Here is a 19,868-nt window from a genome sequence, read left to right on the forward strand (position 1 = left end):
CTCTTGGGCCTAAGATTTGGATCAGTTGTCCTTGGTCCACAGCTAGAGAAGGAATTGTTTTGTCTCCCTAATCTGTGAAGAAAGCTTACTATCCCCTAATATGAAGCTCAGAAGTACACACTAAAGCAGTATAGAGTCTGAAAAATATAAAAGCTAAAACCTGAGGCATCACTGGGATGTCCCAATCCCACAAGTGTCACAGCACTATCGCAGGATTGGGACAGCTGGGACAACTGGCCCATGAGCTAGAGAAGCAGGTGTGGAGATGGAGCCTTGGCCATGAGGTGGAGGAATACGTGTGGAGATGGAGCCTCGTGCTGGCAACAAGAACTTTGGTAAGGGCAGAGAGTCCGGGAATGGGGAAAGGCATCCAGGCTGCCATGGGGAGATGTGCTCAGGAGCTTTGCGATGGGAAAAATGAGAGTCGCAGCCTGTGTATATCACACTGAGTGTGCATGGCAAGGTTTGGGTAGTGGGGAGGCTTTTGGGAGAAGCTGCTGGAAGTTTTCCCAGATCTGATGAAGCCAATTCCAGCCGACTCCATCGCCAGGACTCCCCTCACGGAACAGCCGTGGTACAGTCCCGCCCCCCCGGCGCAGGCTCTGCGTGGTACGGCCCCGACTGCGCCCCCCACCGGGCAGCAGTGGTATGCTCCCTTACCCCCCCCCCCGCCCGCGGCTGTGGTGCGCTCCGCGCATGCGCAGTGCCGCGAGCGGAGCTCAGCTGAGCAGTGTTTACAGCCCGAGCGCGTTGGCCTGGGCTGAGCCGAGCGGAGCCGAGAGGAGCCGGACCGAACCGAGGCCAACCGAACCGAACCGAACCGAACCGAACCGAACCGAACGCAGCCGAGGCAAAGCGAAACGGGACGAACCGAACGGAGCCGAGCCATCCGTTGAGGTACCGCTTTTGTCTGAAATCCCGGAATAACCTCCCCTGTGCCACTCCCGGTGGAGTCGGTGCTGGGGCAGGGACTGCCTTGGAGACCTGCCGGGGGCGAGCAGCCGCGGTTCTGTGCCTCGGGCATTGCTGGGAGCCCTCCCCGAGCGGTGCTGCTGTGCCGGGGCTGCAGCCGCAGGGTCCCGGTTCGCCTTCGGGTTTGTTTTCCTGAGGGGAGGATGGCAGCGAGGGGATGGTCCAACACCAGAGCAACCTTTGAAATCTCTGCTCTTCCACCTTTGATATCTCTGTTTTGCTACCTTTGATGGCTCTGCTTTGCCCATTTGGTGGTTCTATTTTGCTTCCCTTGGTGTCTCGCCTCCCTTGGTGTCTCTGTTTTGCCACCTTTGGTGCCTCTGTTTTGCCACCTTTGGTGCCTCTGTTTTGCCACCTTTGGTGTCTCTGTTTTGCCACCTTTGGTGTCTCTGTTTTGCCACCTTTGGTGCCTCTGTTTTGCCACCTTTGGTGCCTCTGTTTTGCCACCTTTGGTGCCTCTGTTTTGCCACCTTTGGTGCCTCTGTTTTGCCACCTTTGGTGCCTCTGTTTTGCCACCTTTGGTGCCTCTGTTTTGCCACCTTTGGTGCCTCTGTTTTGCCACCTTTGGTGCCTCTGTTTTGCCACCTTTGGTGCCTCTGTTTTGCCACCTTTGGTGCCTCTGTTTTGCCACCTTTGGTGCCTCTGTTTTGCCACCTTTGGTGCCTCTGTTTTGCCACCTTTGGTGCCTCTGTTTTGCCACCTTTGGTGCCTCTGCTTTGCCACCCTCGATGGCTCTGCTTTGCCCCCTTTGGTGTCTCTGTTTTGCCCCCTTTGGTGCCTCTGTTTTGGGCAGCGGTCCGGGTTTCTGCCTGTGGACTTTGTCCCTGCTCAGATTTGGGGAAATCTCTGCTTTGCCTTAGAAGCGAGGAAAATGCGCCCGGGGTTTGCTGCGGAGGGAGAGGGGTTTGTTTTGAAAAGTTTAATAAAAATAAGACCTACTGGGTTCCCATTTCCCACCAAATTAAACAAAGGTGTGGAATCACATGAGGAGGGGCCGTTTGAATCTCAGAGTTTGAAGTTGTGCCTATAAAACATGCGTTTTACTGGAAGTAGGTTAATGTGCAGGGAAAGTGATGATTTCAGAAGTGACTGACACCCGTCACAGGGCCGATATTCCCTGCTCCCATTATGAAAATGTCTCAGCCAGCTGTGTTTGTTGTTGTTTTCCATGGTGTAGAACATGGAAGAGCACTTGTTGTCCATGGAGCTGAGCTGAAACCAGGTCAGACCAGTTGTCCCAGTGGGGCTTGCGTACATCAGCAGGAATTTGTTTGGGATCCAAAGTGGAGCGCTGTTAAAGGCACAACTTCTTGCTTTAAATCTAAAAATGTAGATTTTTATTTATTTTTTTAAATAGCAAAAAGAGTGGAAGAATAACAGAAGCTTAAGAACAAAAATATATAAAAGAAAGTCAAGAGAATCAAAATCCTTGGCGAAGAGAGTATTTTAATGTGGAACATTAAATTAAAGGTACAGGCAGCCCTGTGTTGCAAATGCAGTGAGGTTTTGTGTATGTAAGAGGAGGGGGAAAATGTAATTGGTACATTAACCCACCTGAACCTTCAAACTGATGTGTTCCTACTGTGAAGTAATAAAACAGAGTCATTTTTTGTAGAGAAAATGAAGGAGTAACTGTGGAAAGGAGAGGGGTGATGTTTTATTTCAAGTGTTATTAACGGTCTTGAACTGGATTGATGTATTTGAGACGTGAATGGATTAAGAACTGGCTCGAGTTCCCTGCCTAAGTATATCCTGTTTTGTGTGCCTCTACAGGTAATCAGAACGATGTGTTATTTGAACAACTGTGAAATCTCCTTGGAGTCCTGTAGCTTTGCTTTGTTTCCTCAGAAAATGAAAGTTTATAATTTGCTCTGGCTGAATGTAGCAAATAAACCCCAACAATTTCACTGTAGGCAGATCTTCTGATCCCAGGAATGAACTCCAAAGCTGCTGCTTCGTGGTTATTACTGTGAGCAGGGAAAGGCATTGTAAACAAACACGTCTTAAATCATGCTGTGCTTTCTGGAAAGGATTTTTCCCCCTTAATATATGAGAAGGGGAGAAGAAGCCAGGTTAATTCTGAGTGGTTTTGTTCCCCTGTACATTTTCCTTTAAAACCTGTAGGCTGCAGTGGGAATTCTCTGTGGAGCTGCTGTCTGTGTCATTAAGTGCTTTACTAATGGTGGTGGCTCAGTCTCTGGAGATGAGCTGTGTGAAAGTGCATTTGCTAAAGTGCATTTACCAAAGTAAGCAAGGTTGACAGGTCAGAGTTTTGTTGGGTTTTTTGAACCTCTGTGCAGTCAACATCCTGCTGCATGTTCAAAGGAAATGCAATTTGAGATTTTTCTGGATTTTCTGCCTATTTCTTAGTCTTGTCAGGTGCTGTTAGAGGTGGAAAGTTTGTGTGTGACAGGAGCTCTGACAGACAGCCCAAACTTGCCCTGTTGTTTGGGCTTACAGTGAAAAATGACCCCTAAGCACAGGAGCTGGAATAATCCTTTCTATAAAAGGGTTCAGTGGAAAAGCTGATGTGCTGGTGAAACGGTGGGAGGGTTTGAAGACAGGCCTTGCACATTGAAATTGCCTATTGTGATTTTTTGTTTTCCCCACTGGTGTCAGGTACTGGATGCCAGATCTGCTGCATTTTGCTTTCCATTGGGGGTGGGAGCAGTGGGTGAGGTTTTTCTGGAGCTTGGAGTAGGTAAAGATCTCTCTCAAAGTACTCCATGTACAGCAGCATAGTTTAGTGTTGGAGGGCATGTTCTGTACCTCACCTTGCTTTGTTGTTATTTCCCTTTCAGTGTTTATAGGAGGCTGCTGAAGATGGGAGGCGCGGTGAGTGCAGGAGAAGACAACGATGAATTAATTGATAACCTGAAGGAGGCCCAGTACATCAGGACAGAGCTGGTGGAGCAGGCATTCCGAGCCATTGACAGGGCAGATTACTACCTGGAGGAGTTCAAGGACAATGCCTACAAGGACTTGGCATGGAAGCATGGAAATATTCATCTCTCAGCACCGTGCATTTACTCAGAGGTGATGGAAGCTTTGGACCTGCAACCAGGGCTGTCGTTTCTGAACCTTGGCAGTGGCACTGGTTATCTGAGTTCCATGGTTGGACTCATCCTGGGTAAATACCTCTTCAGTCCTATTAACTGGTTGTATTAGAGCTTTAAAAACAAGTTTTGAAATCGGGGATGAAGTATTCCTCTGCTAATGGAGCTAAAAGGGTAGCTGGGAAAGTAAAGAATGCATTAATCCAGCTTGGCAATTTATCAGGATTCTCACAGCCTTCTCTGGAACTGGAGGGCATCCAGATTTCTGTGGCAGATCAGAACAGGCAGCAATGTAGTTCCAAAGGTGGCTGTAATGGATTCTTGCAGGTCTGGACACAAACCTGGGTTTGTTTCCCCTTAAGCAAGACCCCAGGTCAGGATCAGGAGTGCAGAGTTGAAACTGGGACTGAGCAAGTCCACAAACAGCTGTGAATGCTCTGTGCCTGGTTTGTGTTCACAGCCTTGTCTGAGACAGGTTTGAGATCCACTTTTGACTCTTAACTCCCCAACACACAGATGGGAATATTCTCTGGAAAACACTTTAGTGCAGCAGAACTGATTTTGTCACCACATCTACAGTGGCATAAAGCAAATTATCCAAGTGGAATTGGACAATTTAAATTCCCCCTGCAGTGTTTCAGTCAGAGCTGTGCTGCCAGGATAGATAGCAAGTGGCTATAGGGTGAAATCTGGGGGAGTGTCCAGAATTTTAACTGCTGGGATATTTATTCTGAGGGTAAAGTCTCATTTCCCATTTGTGATTTTCTCCTAGGTTTGTTGACATTACTTAAGTACCAATTTGTAACTCCAGGGCTTTTATATTCTTTTTGCAGAAGTTATCCTGTCAGTTCTGAATAAAAAGCATGAGTGCTGAACAACTTTTGTATTTCCCAGTTTGTTTTTGCTGTTAATTGAGGTACAGTATGTGATGACTGTTCCTGATTAATTGCAGAGATTTTTAGGAAGGGGGTGCAAAAATAACATGGATGTGCTAAAACATGCAGGCCATTGGTCACTTTCACAGCAATGGCATGAGTGTGTCCCTCCTATAGAGAAGTTTCCTGCATAGTTAAGAGCAAATGATTCAGAATGAGCTGCACATGAGGCTCATTTGCTGCCAGAAATTGCAGGTATAGGGTTGCAAATCCCATTGTCGCAGTGAGAGAGCTGACCCCACACAAACATCTGACACATGGAGCAATCTGCTGGAGGAGGGAACCCAAAGTGTGTCAATCCTGCTGGATTTGGTGTTGTTGCTGTTGCCATCCCCTGGTGTTCTGCACTTGCAGGTCCTTTTGGGGTTAACCACGGCGTGGAGCTTCACTCTGACGTGATCGAGTACGCCAAGCAGAAATTGGACTTTTTCATTAAAACAAGCGACAGCTTTGACAAGTAAGAATTCAAAATGCCTGTTGGGATTAATTTTGTGCTTTTGGCTTTACTCAGGGCAGTTCTTGCTTCCATGTGGCCCCTCTGGATTCAGGGTAATCTGAGGATTCAGGCTCCTTAGGCTTGCTGAGCTGCAGAGTGTGACCTTCGAAGCCTGTATGTGTCATGAGGGAGTTTCAGAAATGTTTGCAGAGTTTTTAATAGCAGTGCTGATGTTGCAGGGCTTAGAGGGAGCTGAGGAAGTTTGTTTATTTTTAAATGCACTTGCAGTAACACCTTAAAACTTGCAAGTAGCAGTACTTGGTTGTGCCTGTGATCTGAGAGCCTGCATAGTGATGAGATTATGAACTGGTTTTTGTAGTGGCCTAATATGTTTTATCTGAGAAGAAGGAAAAATGGCATTTTAAAATATGAAGGTAGTTTTATGATGATTAAGTTGGTACTAAAACTGCTTGGGATTTGATTTATGTTCTTCCTTAGACCCTCCATTCTGCTGCTGTCACAAGTAATAACTTCCCAGCTAGATAACCACTGCCAATAGTAACCTCAGCAATAAAAGTTGTGGCTGTCACATTTTTGGATCTGTTTCACAGTTTGTTCAGAGAGGGATGCAATACATCTGTGAATACCTGATATCCTCCTCTCCTGGGAGGAAGAAAATGAAAATCATGGCATGCAGGATTTTAGGCTACTCAGCCTTTTGCTGTTCCTGCTGCCCTGAGAAGCTGCTGAGGAGGGGGTTGTATTTTCTGCATCTTGGCAGAAGACTGAAAGTTTCTGGTTCTCAACAGGGGTTTTTTTCAGTCATGTTGCTGTTGTTTGAGATGTTTTAAGGAAGACTTTCTTCTCTCTCCAGACAAATATAGCAATGGAGCAAAAGCAAGCTGAATTCAGAAATTACCATGCCTGGAAAATTGGCTTTGCTGAGTGATGTCTGCTGGGTTGTGCTCCTGGAACAGTGTGTGCAGGAACTGTTCTCTGGCTGCTCTGAATGTCCAGCCTCTTTGCAAACCCAGAAAGCTCCAGGAAGCATTAGGAATAAATAGGTGCTATGTTGAGCTGCCACTCAAGATACCAGCAAAAGAATGGATGTGTTGAGGAACTTCTACCAAAATCAGCTCTTAAACATAGGGCTTAAAACTGAGAGAGTTTTGGAGCCTGTACGAAAACCATATGCATCAGAGAATCTCTCATTTTTCTTTTAAACCAAGTCAGAAATACCGTAGGCAAAAAGTCTTTTTATGAAGGGTGAAATCACAGTTCTTTTGAAGCTGATGGCAAAACTTTCATTGGCTTCAGCTCAGCTTACTTCTGTATCATCAGGTGGTAATTCCCCACATCTGAAAACCAGTTAAAAGCTTTTGAAAATGCAAAAATAAACCCAGGTGCAATCCTTAAAAGACTTTGACATTTGGAAGCACAGGTCTAGTACTTGTATTTGCATTTTATAACTGAGTCAGCATCAGGTGACTAAAAATAGCTTGTTCTGAAGAGCTAGCTGCAGCTCAAATATGAAATTATGCCTCCTTATCCTTGGGAGATTTTAGTCCATGAATTCTGACCTCATTTTTCTGTGGTTTTGAGACTTCTAACTGTGGTCTGTTAAAATAATGTTCTAGAATAGATGGGCTTTGGTAGAGAAATCCTGTAGAACTGTGGGGGTTTTTCCCAGTGTTTTCCATAGTTCAATTTCTCCAGAATTGTGGAAATAATTTATTTTGATAAATCATTTTATTCTTGTCTAATACAAGTCTTTTTCACTTTCAGGTTTGAATTTTGTGAGCCATCCTTTGTCACTGGCAATTGTTTAGAGATTTCTCCAGACTGCACTCAGTATGACCGTGTTTACTGTGGTGCTGGAGTCCAGAAGGAGCATGAGGACTACATGAAGAACCTGTTGAAAGTTGGGGGAATTCTTGTCATGCCTCTAGAAGAGAAGGTTGAGTGCCTTTTTACTCCTATTTCAGTTATTCTTAATTCTGATCATGGTTTGGTCAGTAGCTGTTCTTTTATCTTGCCCTTGTAGCAGGCTGAAGAAAGAATTATGTGCACTGGTTTTCACAATGACTGAAAACTGAACTTGGCACATTCATAATATTTAAGAAATTTGTAGTTTTGCAGTCTTCCATATATTACAATCTTTTGTTAATTGCAATTTTACTTCCACACTGCAAAAAATATGAGCAAAGCTTTGTTTAATTATATAATTTAGTGTTGTGCTTAAAGGCAAAACACAACTTTTTGCTCCCTGACTGTCTCTTGAAAGAGTGTGCAGGATGTCTCTATTTACAAGTGTCAGTGGATTCTTTTAGTAAAAAGTGGGTCAAGTGCCTGACCTTTTACCACTGTCAGGGAATGTGAGAGGAGCAGGGTGCAGGGTTTCTTCCCAGTGAGAGGCTGTGCATGGGTTGGGGTAGGAGATTTGATCTGTGACCTTTCCAGGAGCCAGTGCTCGTGGTGACTCAGGAGTTTTGCCAGAGGTCAGACACAGCTGCTCTGGTGAGAGATCTGGGCAAGCAGAGTGACCCAAATTACCAGTGCCCATGCTCTGTTGGAATAGATGAAGTTACTTGGGGCTAGTTCTGCAAGGAGTTCCCAATTTTTTTTCAAAAAACCAATGTTGTTTCTCACTTACTGTTGCAGCTTCCATTATTTCAACTTGTCCAGGCAGAAAAGTCATTTGTTCATTTTTTTTGTTCAAAAATCTCACTGTAGTTCCCACAATGGACAATAATCTCCTTGTTTTGCTTCAGTTGACTAAGATAACTCGGACTGGTCCTTCAGCCTGGGAGACCAAGAAGATTCTTGCTGTTTCCTTTGCTCCTTTGATTCAGCCAAACCACACAGATTCAGGAAAATCAAGGCTCGTTCACTTGCGTGAGTACAGACATTCCTGAGCTTGGGGGACTTCCTTCTGCTGCTTGGCTGTGAGCTGTAACATCCCTGGGAATCCTTTCCAGGAAAATTACTCCCAAGTCCTTCCAGCTGTTTTTTGAACAGCTGTCTGTCTTGTGCAAGCATTGGAGTTGAATGAAATAGATTCTAAATCACAGACTCACAGAATGGCCTAGGTTGGAAGGGACCTTAAAGATCATCTAATTCTAATATCCCTGCTGTGGGCAGGGACACCTTCCACTGGCTCATCATTCTAAACACAAATTATTTCTTGTGAAGTTGTACCTGAACTTTGCAGGGTGTTTTATCCTTGTTTTTGCACATTCTGTTCCAGTCCTGAGTGATTGAATCCTGTCATGGTTTTCAGGCACTGTGCCACAAGGAGAGGGAAATAAACAAACACTACCTGTGAACAAATGTTGTATCTACTCAAAGACACTCACCCCCAGCAATCCAGAATTATCCTGAACCTGGAATGCTTGAGGGATACAAGTTGTGAAGTTCTTGGTTAGCTGTTTGAAATGCAGGTCGTATCAGTGGCCCCAATCTTTAGATTAAGACTTCAGTGTCAAGAGGCCTCTTAAGAACACATGAAGACAGAGGTACTTTCATAAAGAGATTAGGCAGGCTTTGGTCTTAACCTGGAAAGGTGTCTGCATGACAGGAGCTCAGGAAACAGTCTACAGCATGCTAGGAAGTCCAACAAGTGCCTGTTTCATCATGTTCTCACTTTGTAGTGAGACCTGCCATGAATTGTATGTAGTTATTTTCTCCTTTTTTCATTCAGGTCCCAGGAAAGCTCACTTGTTGGCAGAGGACAGGGACTTTTTGTGTCATTTTTAATTCATTTTAGTTCATGGATCTATGTGCATCTGTACTTTTTTTTTTTTTGCTGTATTTCTAAGCTGGCAGCAAATAAGTGCAGAAGGCAGAATGGTCTTCCAAGCCATTAATGTGGGAGGCATTTTAATACAGTAACTTACTGTGATGTTGCTATAATTACTTCTACAAAATGGTTTCCAGCCTGTCTTCACTCACTAAGTCTGAAGCAGTTTTTGAAGAGCGTAAATAGTACTTGTATTTTATAAGTGCAAACTTGGCAAAGCTGAAGGAGCTGTACAAGAGAAAAATCATTTTATGGAAGAATCAAACAGACTTCAGGTTTAGTTATCTACCAGAGGAAAATACCTGATTCTAAGCCATGAAACAATCACAGCTCCCATCACTAAGTCTGCATACAAACAATCTTTAAAATGTGCATCTTAGAATAACTGAGAACTCGAAATCAAGGCAGGAACTTTTTTAATGAGAGAAGCGCACAATTAAATTTCATTCGGAAAGTTGCAACACGGTTTATCCGAGTTGACAGGAGCTGAATAGAGCTGTTTGTGTAATCCCAGCAGGGAATTCAAATGGCCTGATTTAATCTGAGCAAACAGAACTTTTCCTGGGACTGCCCATGGGGGAAGTTTCTCTGTCTGCACTCACAGGTTTCTTTGCTCGCAGCACCCGTGGCCGTCCGCAGCCTGCAGGACCTGGCTCGCATCGCCATCCGCGGCACCATCAAGAAGATCATCCACCAGGAGGCCCTGGGCAGGGCTGGGGACGGGCTCAAGAGCCCGCCCAGGTTCAAGAGGAGGCGGCTGCGGCGCCGGCGCATGGAGACCATCGTGTTCCTGGACAAGGAGGTGTTCGCCAGCCGCATCTCCAGCCCCTCCGACGACAACAACAACTGCGAGGACATGGAGGAGGAGAGGCTGGAGGAGGAGGAGGAGTCCAAACCCTCTGAACTAAAGCCAGACCCTCCCGTAAACTTTTTGAGAGAAAAGGTCTTGAGCCTGCCGTTGCCCGATCCCTTGAAGTATTACTTGCTTTATTACAGGGAAAAGTAGTTTTTCTTCTTTTAGGAAGTGGGAAGTAGGCAGAGAATAAAGAAAATAAAGTATTCCTTAGGGCTTGACAAACATGTCCCACTTGCTTGCCTGCCAGTGTGACACCCAAGGCAGTAGGCTGGCTGGGGAATGTGGCTGCTGTAAACTTTGACATTATAGCTTTTTTGAGTTCTTTCTTTCTTCTCAGTTGTGTGCTATAGTTTTATTCTACAGCAGGGATTCCTTAAGAAGCAAGTTGGTGAAATGCTCAGCTGCTTATGGAAAGGAGGATTTAATTCCCTTGAAACTAACCGCAGGAGATATTGCTAAAAATCTCATGGCTGCTCTACCGAATATCAGTTGGGAAAAACTCCTGAGCAGTTCCCCAAAGACCTTTGCTGTCTGTGCTCTCTCCCACTAAACCTGCCATGTATTTGCCATGGTGTGTGTTTAATGCAGGATGAAGATAATTAGTTAAACCCTGACCTGGCAAATCATGTTTCTTCCAGTAATCTGAAAAGCACAACTTTTACAGAAAGGAAAGAATTTTTGGCATTACACTTGTGGCATCCAGGTTTTGAATGAGAAGGAAAGCATCAGCTCCCCTTTGGCTGGTCTGCTTTGCTTGTAAATTATATATAATTTTTTAGTAAAAAGTTTTACAAAATACTGTTTTTTTTAATGGAAAACCCGTGTTCTAGAGAATGAGTTGTTAGATTTCTCTGGTTCTTTCAAAGCTATGGAGGCAAGTGAGGGATTGCAAAGCTGTTTAACTTTGACAGGATGCAAGGTAGTCAGGGTTGGGACTGCTGTCTCTGAAAATGTTTACAGAGTAATTCTGAGTGGGGAGAATGGTAGAGAAGAGCTGCAGAGCAGTGAGTTTGTGCAAGCTGAAAGCAGTATCTGTGGTTTTTGCTGTCATGTGAGAACTCAGATCTGGGCTGAGCAGAGTGAGGTGCAGAGCACCAGCCTGAGCAGTAAATCAGCCAGACAGAGTTTTGTGAGAGGGTCAGCAGAACCTGAGAGCAGCCTAGAGAGCCAAAGAGATGCAGTTCTCAGGTGTTCCTGTGTGTGTGCCCCTGCTGTGGTGGCCAGAATACAACTTGTTCACAAGTCTTCCACAGTGGAGTGGAGCTGCTCAGCTGGGTAGGTGATTTTATTCCTGCAGCAATGAAGTAGAAATTTCAACAGGTTCATATGGAAAGACTTGTCACTCTGCAGTTCTGTGGATGTGAGCTGTAATTTTTATTTCCAAAACACTCTGTCATGGTGATGGAAGGGGATGCCATGGAATCATAGGATCACAGAATGGTTTGGGTTGGAAGGGACCTTAAAGATCATCTTGTTCCAACCCCCTGCCATGGGCAGGGGCACCTTCCACTAGGCCAGGTTGCTCCCAGCCCCATCCAGCCTGGCCTTGGGCAGTTCCAGGAATGGACAGTCCACAATGTCTGTGGATGATAAAATACTATGTTTAGAAGGGGTTTACTTGGTTCAGCCTGTTTGGGAAATGTACCTGAACTGTTAAAGGCTGGAAAGAAAGCCTGGAGTCTGTGTTGATGTGAAATAGTCCTAAAGCTGGGGGGAATGAAAAGCTCTCTTTCAGCAGGTTATGAAACTGTGTTAAGGCATTGCCCCATCAGAAACACTTGGGTTGGTATCACTTTGATATCTTTTGGTTTTTTAATGTGTGCTGTCTCCTCATTTTCTGAGGAGGAATGAGTGAAGACTGTATTGCCAAATGGTCCTGAGTTGCACAACTTGCTTCATGAAAAAGTTTCAAAGTTCTGTGTGGCTTTGAAAATAAATGAATAACATATATGTCTAAGCCTGAAGTGGAGAACTTTTCCTTGCTTAACAGGGTTTTTGTGTCTCTTTGGGAATATTGTCTGATAATCCTGTATCATGTGGTTAATGGCATGTAACACAGTCACAGGCTGGGTTTTGCCTCTGGTTTCCTGTCTCCACTTCTGGTCTCAATGGTACCCCAAGTTATCTTTGTTCCCTTGGATTTTGATTTCTTTATTTGCAGTGGGCAGTTCTGTGGCCACTGAGCTGATGTTTCCTGTAAAGGTGCACATCCCCATCATTGGATTCTAGCAACTCCCATGAATTTCTTCCTACAAATGCAAATCCTGAATTTGGTGGTAAATAGAGGGTTAATAGAATCTGTATGTAATTATTCTCAGTGCTTCCCTACAGGCTGTGGCCTCTTACTTGTTGGAAAAGTCTGTTTAATGGGTGTCATGCCAGGTATGTGCCTTTCTGGATTGTGGCACAATTTCCACACCCTTCCATAGTCCAGGGTGCCTCCTGCTTTTGGCTACCAGGTCATCCTTCAGTTTAATCACAACATTTTAAAGGAGTCCCTTTAAAAATGTCATTAAACTTCAGGTTCCTGTTAGTAAGCCTTGCAGAGATTCTGTTAAAGCTGACCAGTTGAGGGAGGATTATCTTTCATTTATCCCTTGTTTGGTTTTTATCCCCATCCCAGCCCCAGTTGAAAAAGGTATTTTATCAGATTTTTTCACCAGATTTGCCTTTTTTATTACATTTGCTAGATTTTTGTAGCTTTCTATAAGATGCATAAATACTGCTATTTTTTCCTGGATAAGGTTGAATAAATAAATAAATAAATATATATATATATATATAGGAAATTCATGTTCTAGGTTGTCAAATTGTCCTCTTGTCCAAAAAAACCCCACAGATCTAAACAGATAGTAGAAATTCTATGTATTATATAACTGTGAAATAGGATTGCTTATAGCCTGTAAATAAAGGGGAATTGTAAATACATTTTCCCTGTGCACAAGCACTTGCACTGTAGTTTTGTAGGCATTTCTAGCAGAGGGGTGGAGGCAGAATTGGGTTTCTATGGATCTATGAGCTGTCCAGGAATTGTACCTGCTTTGTTTCTTTTTGTGTTCTCAGTAGCTGTCACTTTTTTTTGTATGTGACTCCTTTTAGGTTTTGATCCTGCAGCAAATTTGCAAAGAGAACTGAACTTCAAACTGCTTTAGTCATGAGTGTATAAGCTGAAAAATCTTTGTATAGAAAATAGAGTTCAGTTGGCCTGAGGCATGCAGAAGTGTTATGCAATTTAAACTTTATTAATAAGTGTTTCTGTATCAATAAATTCAGTAAAAACTTTTTAGCCTTCTTAATATGGCTTTGCATTATGTTGTGGTTAGAGTACTTTGTAGGTGAGTGCTTTTTTCCATAATTGGAGGTCAAGACACAAAACCAGCAGAAAAAATGCTTAACAATATGGTGCAGGTGCATGGTTTTAGATGAACTCCTCAGAATGTGATGTCTCAAACCTGCCCAGATGATGAGTTCCAAACCTTGAAGTAATGCAGCTGTGCAGGATGAATTTTGGGATCAGCACACACAGCACTGATGCAGATTTCATGTGTCAGGGTGGTTAAGGAGTGGGCTTCGTTCCCTGCCTGTCTGACCCATAAACAGCAGATACCAAAAGGTGATTTCATCCATTTCTGCACTTCAAGGAGTTGCCTAAGCCAAAGGTGTCAGGAGTTTGTTCTGTGCATTCTGAACTGCAGCTCCCCTCTTGTCCCCTGGGCTCTCTCTGAGTGTTTAATTAATGTGGATTTTTAAGAGTGAGTGTTCAAGGCTTTCATTTCTCCAGTATTGAGAACAATATTTTGGTTTCAGCTGTGCTAGGAATCTGATCATAATAGCAAATACAGCTGCTGCTAATTAAATGAATCTGTTAACCTTTATTCCATAGGATAATTGCCTGTCTGTGTGTTTCTTCCTGTCATCTGTGTGTATGATAAATGTCCTTTTCCCAGCTATAACAGGAGATTAGTTCAACGTTAATGTTTTCCTTCACGTGATGCGTGCTGACAGAAAAATCCTTTTCTGCTTTGCAAAGCCATGGATGTGTCATACAAATGGTATTGAGGAAATTAAATTTGTCAGATGATGTTTATGTTCACTTCGTTCTAAAACATAGAGCATCACAGTCCCCTGGGGGGTATAGAGGGGGCAGGTCCCCTGAAGGAAATCTTTCTGCTGAAGAAAAAGGGACAGAAGGGAGAGTTAAACAAAAAATACAAGGGATGAAGGGGAAAAAAGCCCACCTGGGGGCCCCACCCCAACTTTCTTGCTTTGTACAGGTGTGAAAAGCCTGTGTAGCAGAGGCTGGAAATGCTGGAACATGGGACAATGTTTGACATCGTTCCTGCTGTTCAGGAGACCAGTTTTGGTTCTTGCCCAGAGATGCACACTCCTTTTTAAAGAATTTGTCACGTTCATGGAAAATAAGACACATTAATGTGAGAGTAAGGGGCCTGGGATTGCTGGTGTTCCTTAACCCTCACCAACATCCCATTTACCACGAGAGGAGATGAGCAGAGAGAAGGGGTGAAGATCTGCTGCTCAGAAAATGTGTGGGTTGCAGAACTTGCCTTGCACTGAAAGGATTCCCCATGCTCTGTTAAATCTGCTGCCTTGGCTCAAGATCCCATTCCTACAAAGCAGTGGGCAAATGCCCCTCAATCCCAAAGCTGCTCCCCCCCAGCACAGCCAGACTTGAAATGCAATTCCACAGACAGGACTCATCCTGCAGAAATGGGACTGAGCCCTGGCCCAGCTCTCCTCTTTGCAATACAAGTAAAAAGGGATTTTTGTTGTTGTTGTTGTTGTTGTTGTTGCAGAGGGTTGGTTTAGAACTCAGAGTTTATGCACCACAGAGGCGGAAAGCAAAAGCCTCATATTTACAAAATGGCCAGATGTGCCAGGGGAAAGGATGGCTCCAAAATAACTGACACAGGGTTTGGAGAGAGCATTTTTATCTTCCCAGCTGTGCAGAACAGCTCCTACCAGCTGTGCTCCCCTGTCCTAGCAGAGTCCAGTGGGCTTTGGAAGGAGCTCATGTGGGAGCAGTGGGGCTGGAAGGACAGAGAGCTTCAGTCAGGAGGATTTTCACGTAACACGTGTTGCCTGATGCACGTAGAGGATGTGCTTCTAAAAGCACTCAATGCCTCCGGAATCAAAAGCTGTGCTATCCACCAGAGCAGTCTGCTTTCAGCTGTCAGTTGTTGTATGGAGGCTGAAGATGATAATTTGGCTTTTTATAACCGGTTTTTGTGAGCAGGGTTGGCCTGGGTTGGGTTGGGTGGCCGCTAGAGGACACTCTGCCCAAAACCATGAGTTCAGTGAACTTGCTTAGATTTCCAAGTGATGGCAGGACAAACAAACAGCCCGAGGGCTGAGTGCAGAAAGCCTGCAGGATAATTCTCTTTTATAGCTGGACAAACCAATACATGTTTTACCTTCCATGGTATGAAATTCCTTCCCTTTGTGCTACTCTTATCTGATCCCTTGTCTTGGATGACCCTTTTTTTGTAAGTAGTTGGAAAGACTTGTCAAAAACATTCTCCCCAAATGCTCAAGTGACAGAGAATCTGAACCAGGAAGGTTTAAATGTCACTCTTGTCTTCTTTGCCACATTAATTATTTTGCAATGTACAGTGCAAAGCAGATGTGCAGGTTGATGGGAAGCTTTCATTTGACCTGCCAGGTTATGTGGGAGGGTGCTGTGTTGGAAATTCCTCAATATAAATCCTAAGGTGTGTTAATGCCTCCCTTGTGCTCAACCCATACATTTAGGATATTGTGTAGTAATAGCTCGAAACTAAAGATCAGCTGGTTTCACTGTAGCTTCTTTGTAAAGGTGATTAATTCAACTGGAAACAAATCCTGCCTTTTGCATCTCAATTTTATCTTCCAGTGGGGAGAAACAAATGGAGGACTGCATTCCCTACAGTTCAAACTCAGCTGATTTCATGTTTTTTACCCCTCTTCACCCCTCAGTTGCCTTGAATTTCTCAAAAGCCCTGACATTTTCCCAAATGACATTCTTGTTGAAAGAAATTATACTTGGTCAAAAACCTTTGAAATTAATCAGCTTTTACTCTGCCTGAGAAACTTTACAGATTCCAGGGTGGGGTTTTGTCTTTATTTGCAGGTTATTTATCTCTGTTAGTGATCTCTCTTTTAAAATCCCTTATCTGTTACAGCCCATGCCCACTCAATGGTTAGAGGTGTATTTTTGCTTGATGTAGCTACATGTAATAGGAGACAGCCTCTATCCTGGAAGTCTTACAGCACCATACATTTGACAGGCTGTTAGATAAGATTCTCTTTAGTTTGCAGACTGTGCTAGGGCAAAAAAATAATTGACATAAAACCTTGGCCCTGGATCTTTTGCATCCCAGCTCAGCCCTGGACCACGAGGTCATTTTTTGGTTGCTGTCCATGGAGGTGCACTGTGCTTTCAGAGATGCCTGAGGAGAAGGTGAGGAGTTAATTTGCTGTTTAAAAGAAGCAACAAGGCAAAAATAGATGCGAAGGAAGAGTTTGTATTTCAGCGCCACAATCAGAGAGGGGTGGGGACAGTGTGATCTCCAGTGATGTGCAGAATGGCAGAGAGGGTGGGCGGTTGGACTGTCAAACTGCCTTAATTTAATTGCAAACACATGCTGATGAGTCCCCTCCTCCTGGACCTCAGGGCTGGGAAACTTTTTTTGTCAGCTCCCTGCAGCTCAGAATTGAGGCAAATACGCTCCAGCAAACACCATGCTGATCAAACCTTCAGTTCTTGGAGGATTTTTGTATTTTCTCCTCCTGCCTGGTTTCTCCTGCTCCTGCCCCAGCCGCTGCCTGTGCTTCAGGACTACAGTGAGATGCATGCATCTGATGTTGGAAACCATCCCCGAGATCCCGCCCCAGACAAACATTCTGTGAGTAACCACTTCATTTTCCTGCCTTTCTTACCTGCGTGGTCTTTAAAAAAAGGAAAAAAAAAGGCAAAAAGGTCAAAGGTATACTTTTTGTCCTCTTTCCCTCCTGCAGAATTATCAGCCTCAAGAACGGTTTTGTGCTTTTAAAACACAAAACAGAAACTGCATCAGTTAACTGGCATCAGTTAATTGCTGATGGGACAATCAAGGGAATTGAAAAATTGAATGAGAGTAATTCCAAGCAAGCACTAGAAGACAGTTTTGGGGAATCAAAGGTCAAAAATGTTAAACTGAGCTTATGGAAAGGAACACAGTTTGCATTTTAGAAGGCTTTGTGTATGGGTGTAGGGGAGAGAGGAAATAGAGCAGCTCAGGCTTTTGTCTCCAGTGACACGAACACTTCCCTTATATATACAACACCATTTCAGTACTGAATTTCTAAGTACTGGTTTTCCACTTTCTACTTGAACTGTTCAAATCAAAACTGAGGCTTATTTGGAAAGTAACAGCTGTGGTAACTCACAGATTATTTGAGAAATAAGAAGCTGAGGGAGTTGGTGGCTGAATCCATTCAAACAGGAAAGGTGGAGGAAAAGGACACTGAATTCTTGGAGAACCCTCAAGAGCTCTTATTGAGAGGTGCAGAAGAACACTTCTCTGTGATTCTAAACTAATCCTAAATTTAAAGGTGGCTTTAAGATGCAGTGAACACGTGACAAAATCCTTCCCTCTGTGCTACTCTTATCTGATCCCTTGTCTTGCATGACCCTTTGTTTTTTTTGTAAGTAGTTGGAAAGACTTGTCAAAACTGAATCTTCATGTTCATCCTCCTTAAACTGCTGCCAGCTGCAAAACCTTTCCAACATGAGTTTGAGCAGCTTTTCCCTTAGCTTATAACAAACTCACTTTTATCTCAGCTGGCACATCCATACCAGCATTTCTCCCCTGAACATCTCACTAATATTGTAATGCACTTTCTCTGCTGGCAGCCAGAGGAACATGCTGTGGGCAGGATGCTGGCATTGGACTGCTGCCATCCAGGTCTGCTGTGGTGGGTGGAGACCACAGAGGTTCTTGCATTGGTGGCCCACAGGATGAACTCTACCCTTGCTATAGCTGCCAAAGCTGTCTCACTGCCTGGGCTGGTGCTGGAATGGTTATTTACAATGTGACCCTGATCAGGACTTGCTCACTGGGCAGTGCTTATGTGCTCTTACAGTGACTTGCAGCATCTGACTCTTCACACTCTTACCAATCTTTTTCTCCCCGTTGTTCCCCTGAATCTTGAAATATTTAAAGTACCCTGACACTGATTTTAGCAAAGTAACTTGTTCCTCCCAGTTTAAACCTATTCCCCTGTTGAGGGAAAGGTTTGTTCCATTGGCTGAACTGAGGTATTTCTGAAATCATTGAAGCTTAATTCCTGTTCTCTGTTTGCAATGAGGCAACGTTTGCTGTCACAGTGGAGCCTGAGTGAGTTTCTGCTAGAGATCCTTTGAGTGCAGAGGGAGGGAACTTTACTGTGTCACCAACTCTTTCTCAGTTCTGGAATGGTGTGCTCCCTCTGGCAGCAGCATGCTTCATTCTCTGCACCACCTTGAATGGGAAACTGGCTTTAAAAACATTAAAGAAATAGTATGGGTGTGAGATATAAAAATTGCAATATTGCAAAGGAAGATAACTCTTCATGAGCCACTATTTTTTAAGATGATTTATCCATTTTATCCTCTTTTATTGCTCTCTGCATAATTATAAGCAAACCACATATTGGTGATCATAGACATAAAGAGAGATGAGCCTGGTGGGTGCTCTGTGTTGGCAGATCATGGGCCTTTGTGTGGCAAGGAAAAATCCCGACTGTCTGGCTATCTTGAAGATCTAATGTATGCAAATGCATTTTCCAGCCAGCATCCATTTATATTTGTTATAAATAGCATTTGAGTAATTAAACTTTTTTTGAGTTGTGGAAGATCAAGGAATGCTTCTTAACCAAACCCTGAGTCCTCCAGCTTTTGGTATGTTAGTGTTTCTCCTGGGAGAACCCTTGTGTGAGACTGAACATTTGGAATTATAGCAAGAATAGGCTTGATCACGGAGTTATTCTGAGCAGAAAATGTGGGATTGGGATATTTTCCACAGTTAATCTTTGGTGTGAACAGGGCTGAGTCTGTCACTGCAGCTCCAAACACTGGTCCCAGGCTCCAGCTCAGTTCCCTCGAAGAACAGCTGCAGTTTCCAGGTGGGATTTGCTTTGAAGTTGGGACTTTGGGACTTTCTGACCTCCGTGACTCCGTGCCACCCTCTCTAAGAATCCTGGAAGAGTGGGGAAGTCTCCTGGCTGGCACAGGCTGTGCTTCACCACTGGCAGATGGCCCCTGGGGCTGCAGCCAGCTGGCGGCACTCGGAGCCGCCCATCGCCTTCCCCGAGCGATGCTGGGATTGGCACGGAACCAGCTCCAGGATTGATGAGCTGTTACTGGCTCCTCTTGGGTCGCCATTTCCCTCCTCCCTTCCCAACCCCAGCTGGGTACAGCTGAGGATCTGGCCCAAAGTCTGGTTTTAGCAGTAGACTATTTATCTTTGGTAATGGAGACTGCTCGCTTCATCCTGAGCAGAGAATGGGATGGCAGGAGCGACTACACATGTACAGATAAGCCATAAAAATTCATGGTGTAGAACTGCAAACGTACTTTGGCTGGTGTCTGTTCAACTGGAACATGATTATCCAGATGTGATCTGCTGGTTACTGCTGGGATTCAGGCAGTTCTTCCAGCCAGCAACCCAAGGAAGGGAACAGCTGTGGAACATACACTCAGAAAATTTCAATAGGTCTTTAACCTTCACAGCCATTTGTTCTGCAGTGTGACATTTAAAACAATAAACTTTGAAACGTGTGGACGTGAGTAGAAGAA

At 44.3% G+C, this 19,868-nt stretch overlaps 2 protein-coding genes across 2 annotated transcripts in view; both read left to right on the forward strand.

The window, feature by feature from the left end:
* Positions 1 to 683: 683 nt before the first annotated feature.
* PCMTD2 (protein-L-isoaspartate (D-aspartate) O-methyltransferase domain containing 2) lies at positions 684 to 13,350 on the forward strand. Its single transcript, XM_071446782.1, has 6 exons — positions 684 to 897; positions 3,774 to 4,102; positions 5,318 to 5,420; positions 7,185 to 7,356; positions 8,171 to 8,294; positions 9,819 to 13,350. Exons 2-6 carry the CDS (start codon positions 3,796 to 3,798, stop codon positions 10,202 to 10,204), a joined length of 1,092 nt encoding a protein of 363 aa, XP_071302883.1. The 5' UTR covers positions 684 to 897; positions 3,774 to 3,795; the 3' UTR covers positions 10,205 to 13,350.
* Positions 13,351 to 16,646: 3,296 nt separating this feature from the next.
* The window catches only part of LOC139599485 (peroxidasin homolog), a 43,308-nt gene continuing 40,086 nt past the window's right edge, over positions 16,647 to 19,868 (forward strand). The window contains exon 1 of the mRNA XM_071446789.1: positions 16,647 to 16,956. Within this exon, the coding sequence (XP_071302890.1) occupies positions 16,793 to 16,956 (164 nt within the window). The 5' untranslated portion in view covers positions 16,647 to 16,792. The remainder of the gene's footprint in view (positions 16,957 to 19,868) is intronic.

Source organism: Agelaius tricolor, unplaced genomic scaffold, assembly GCF_023055355.1.
Source record: "Agelaius tricolor isolate 1412-34295 unplaced genomic scaffold, bAgeTri1.0.p SCAF_23, whole genome shotgun sequence".
NCBI lineage: Eukaryota > Metazoa > Chordata > Aves > Passeriformes > Icteridae > Agelaius > Agelaius tricolor.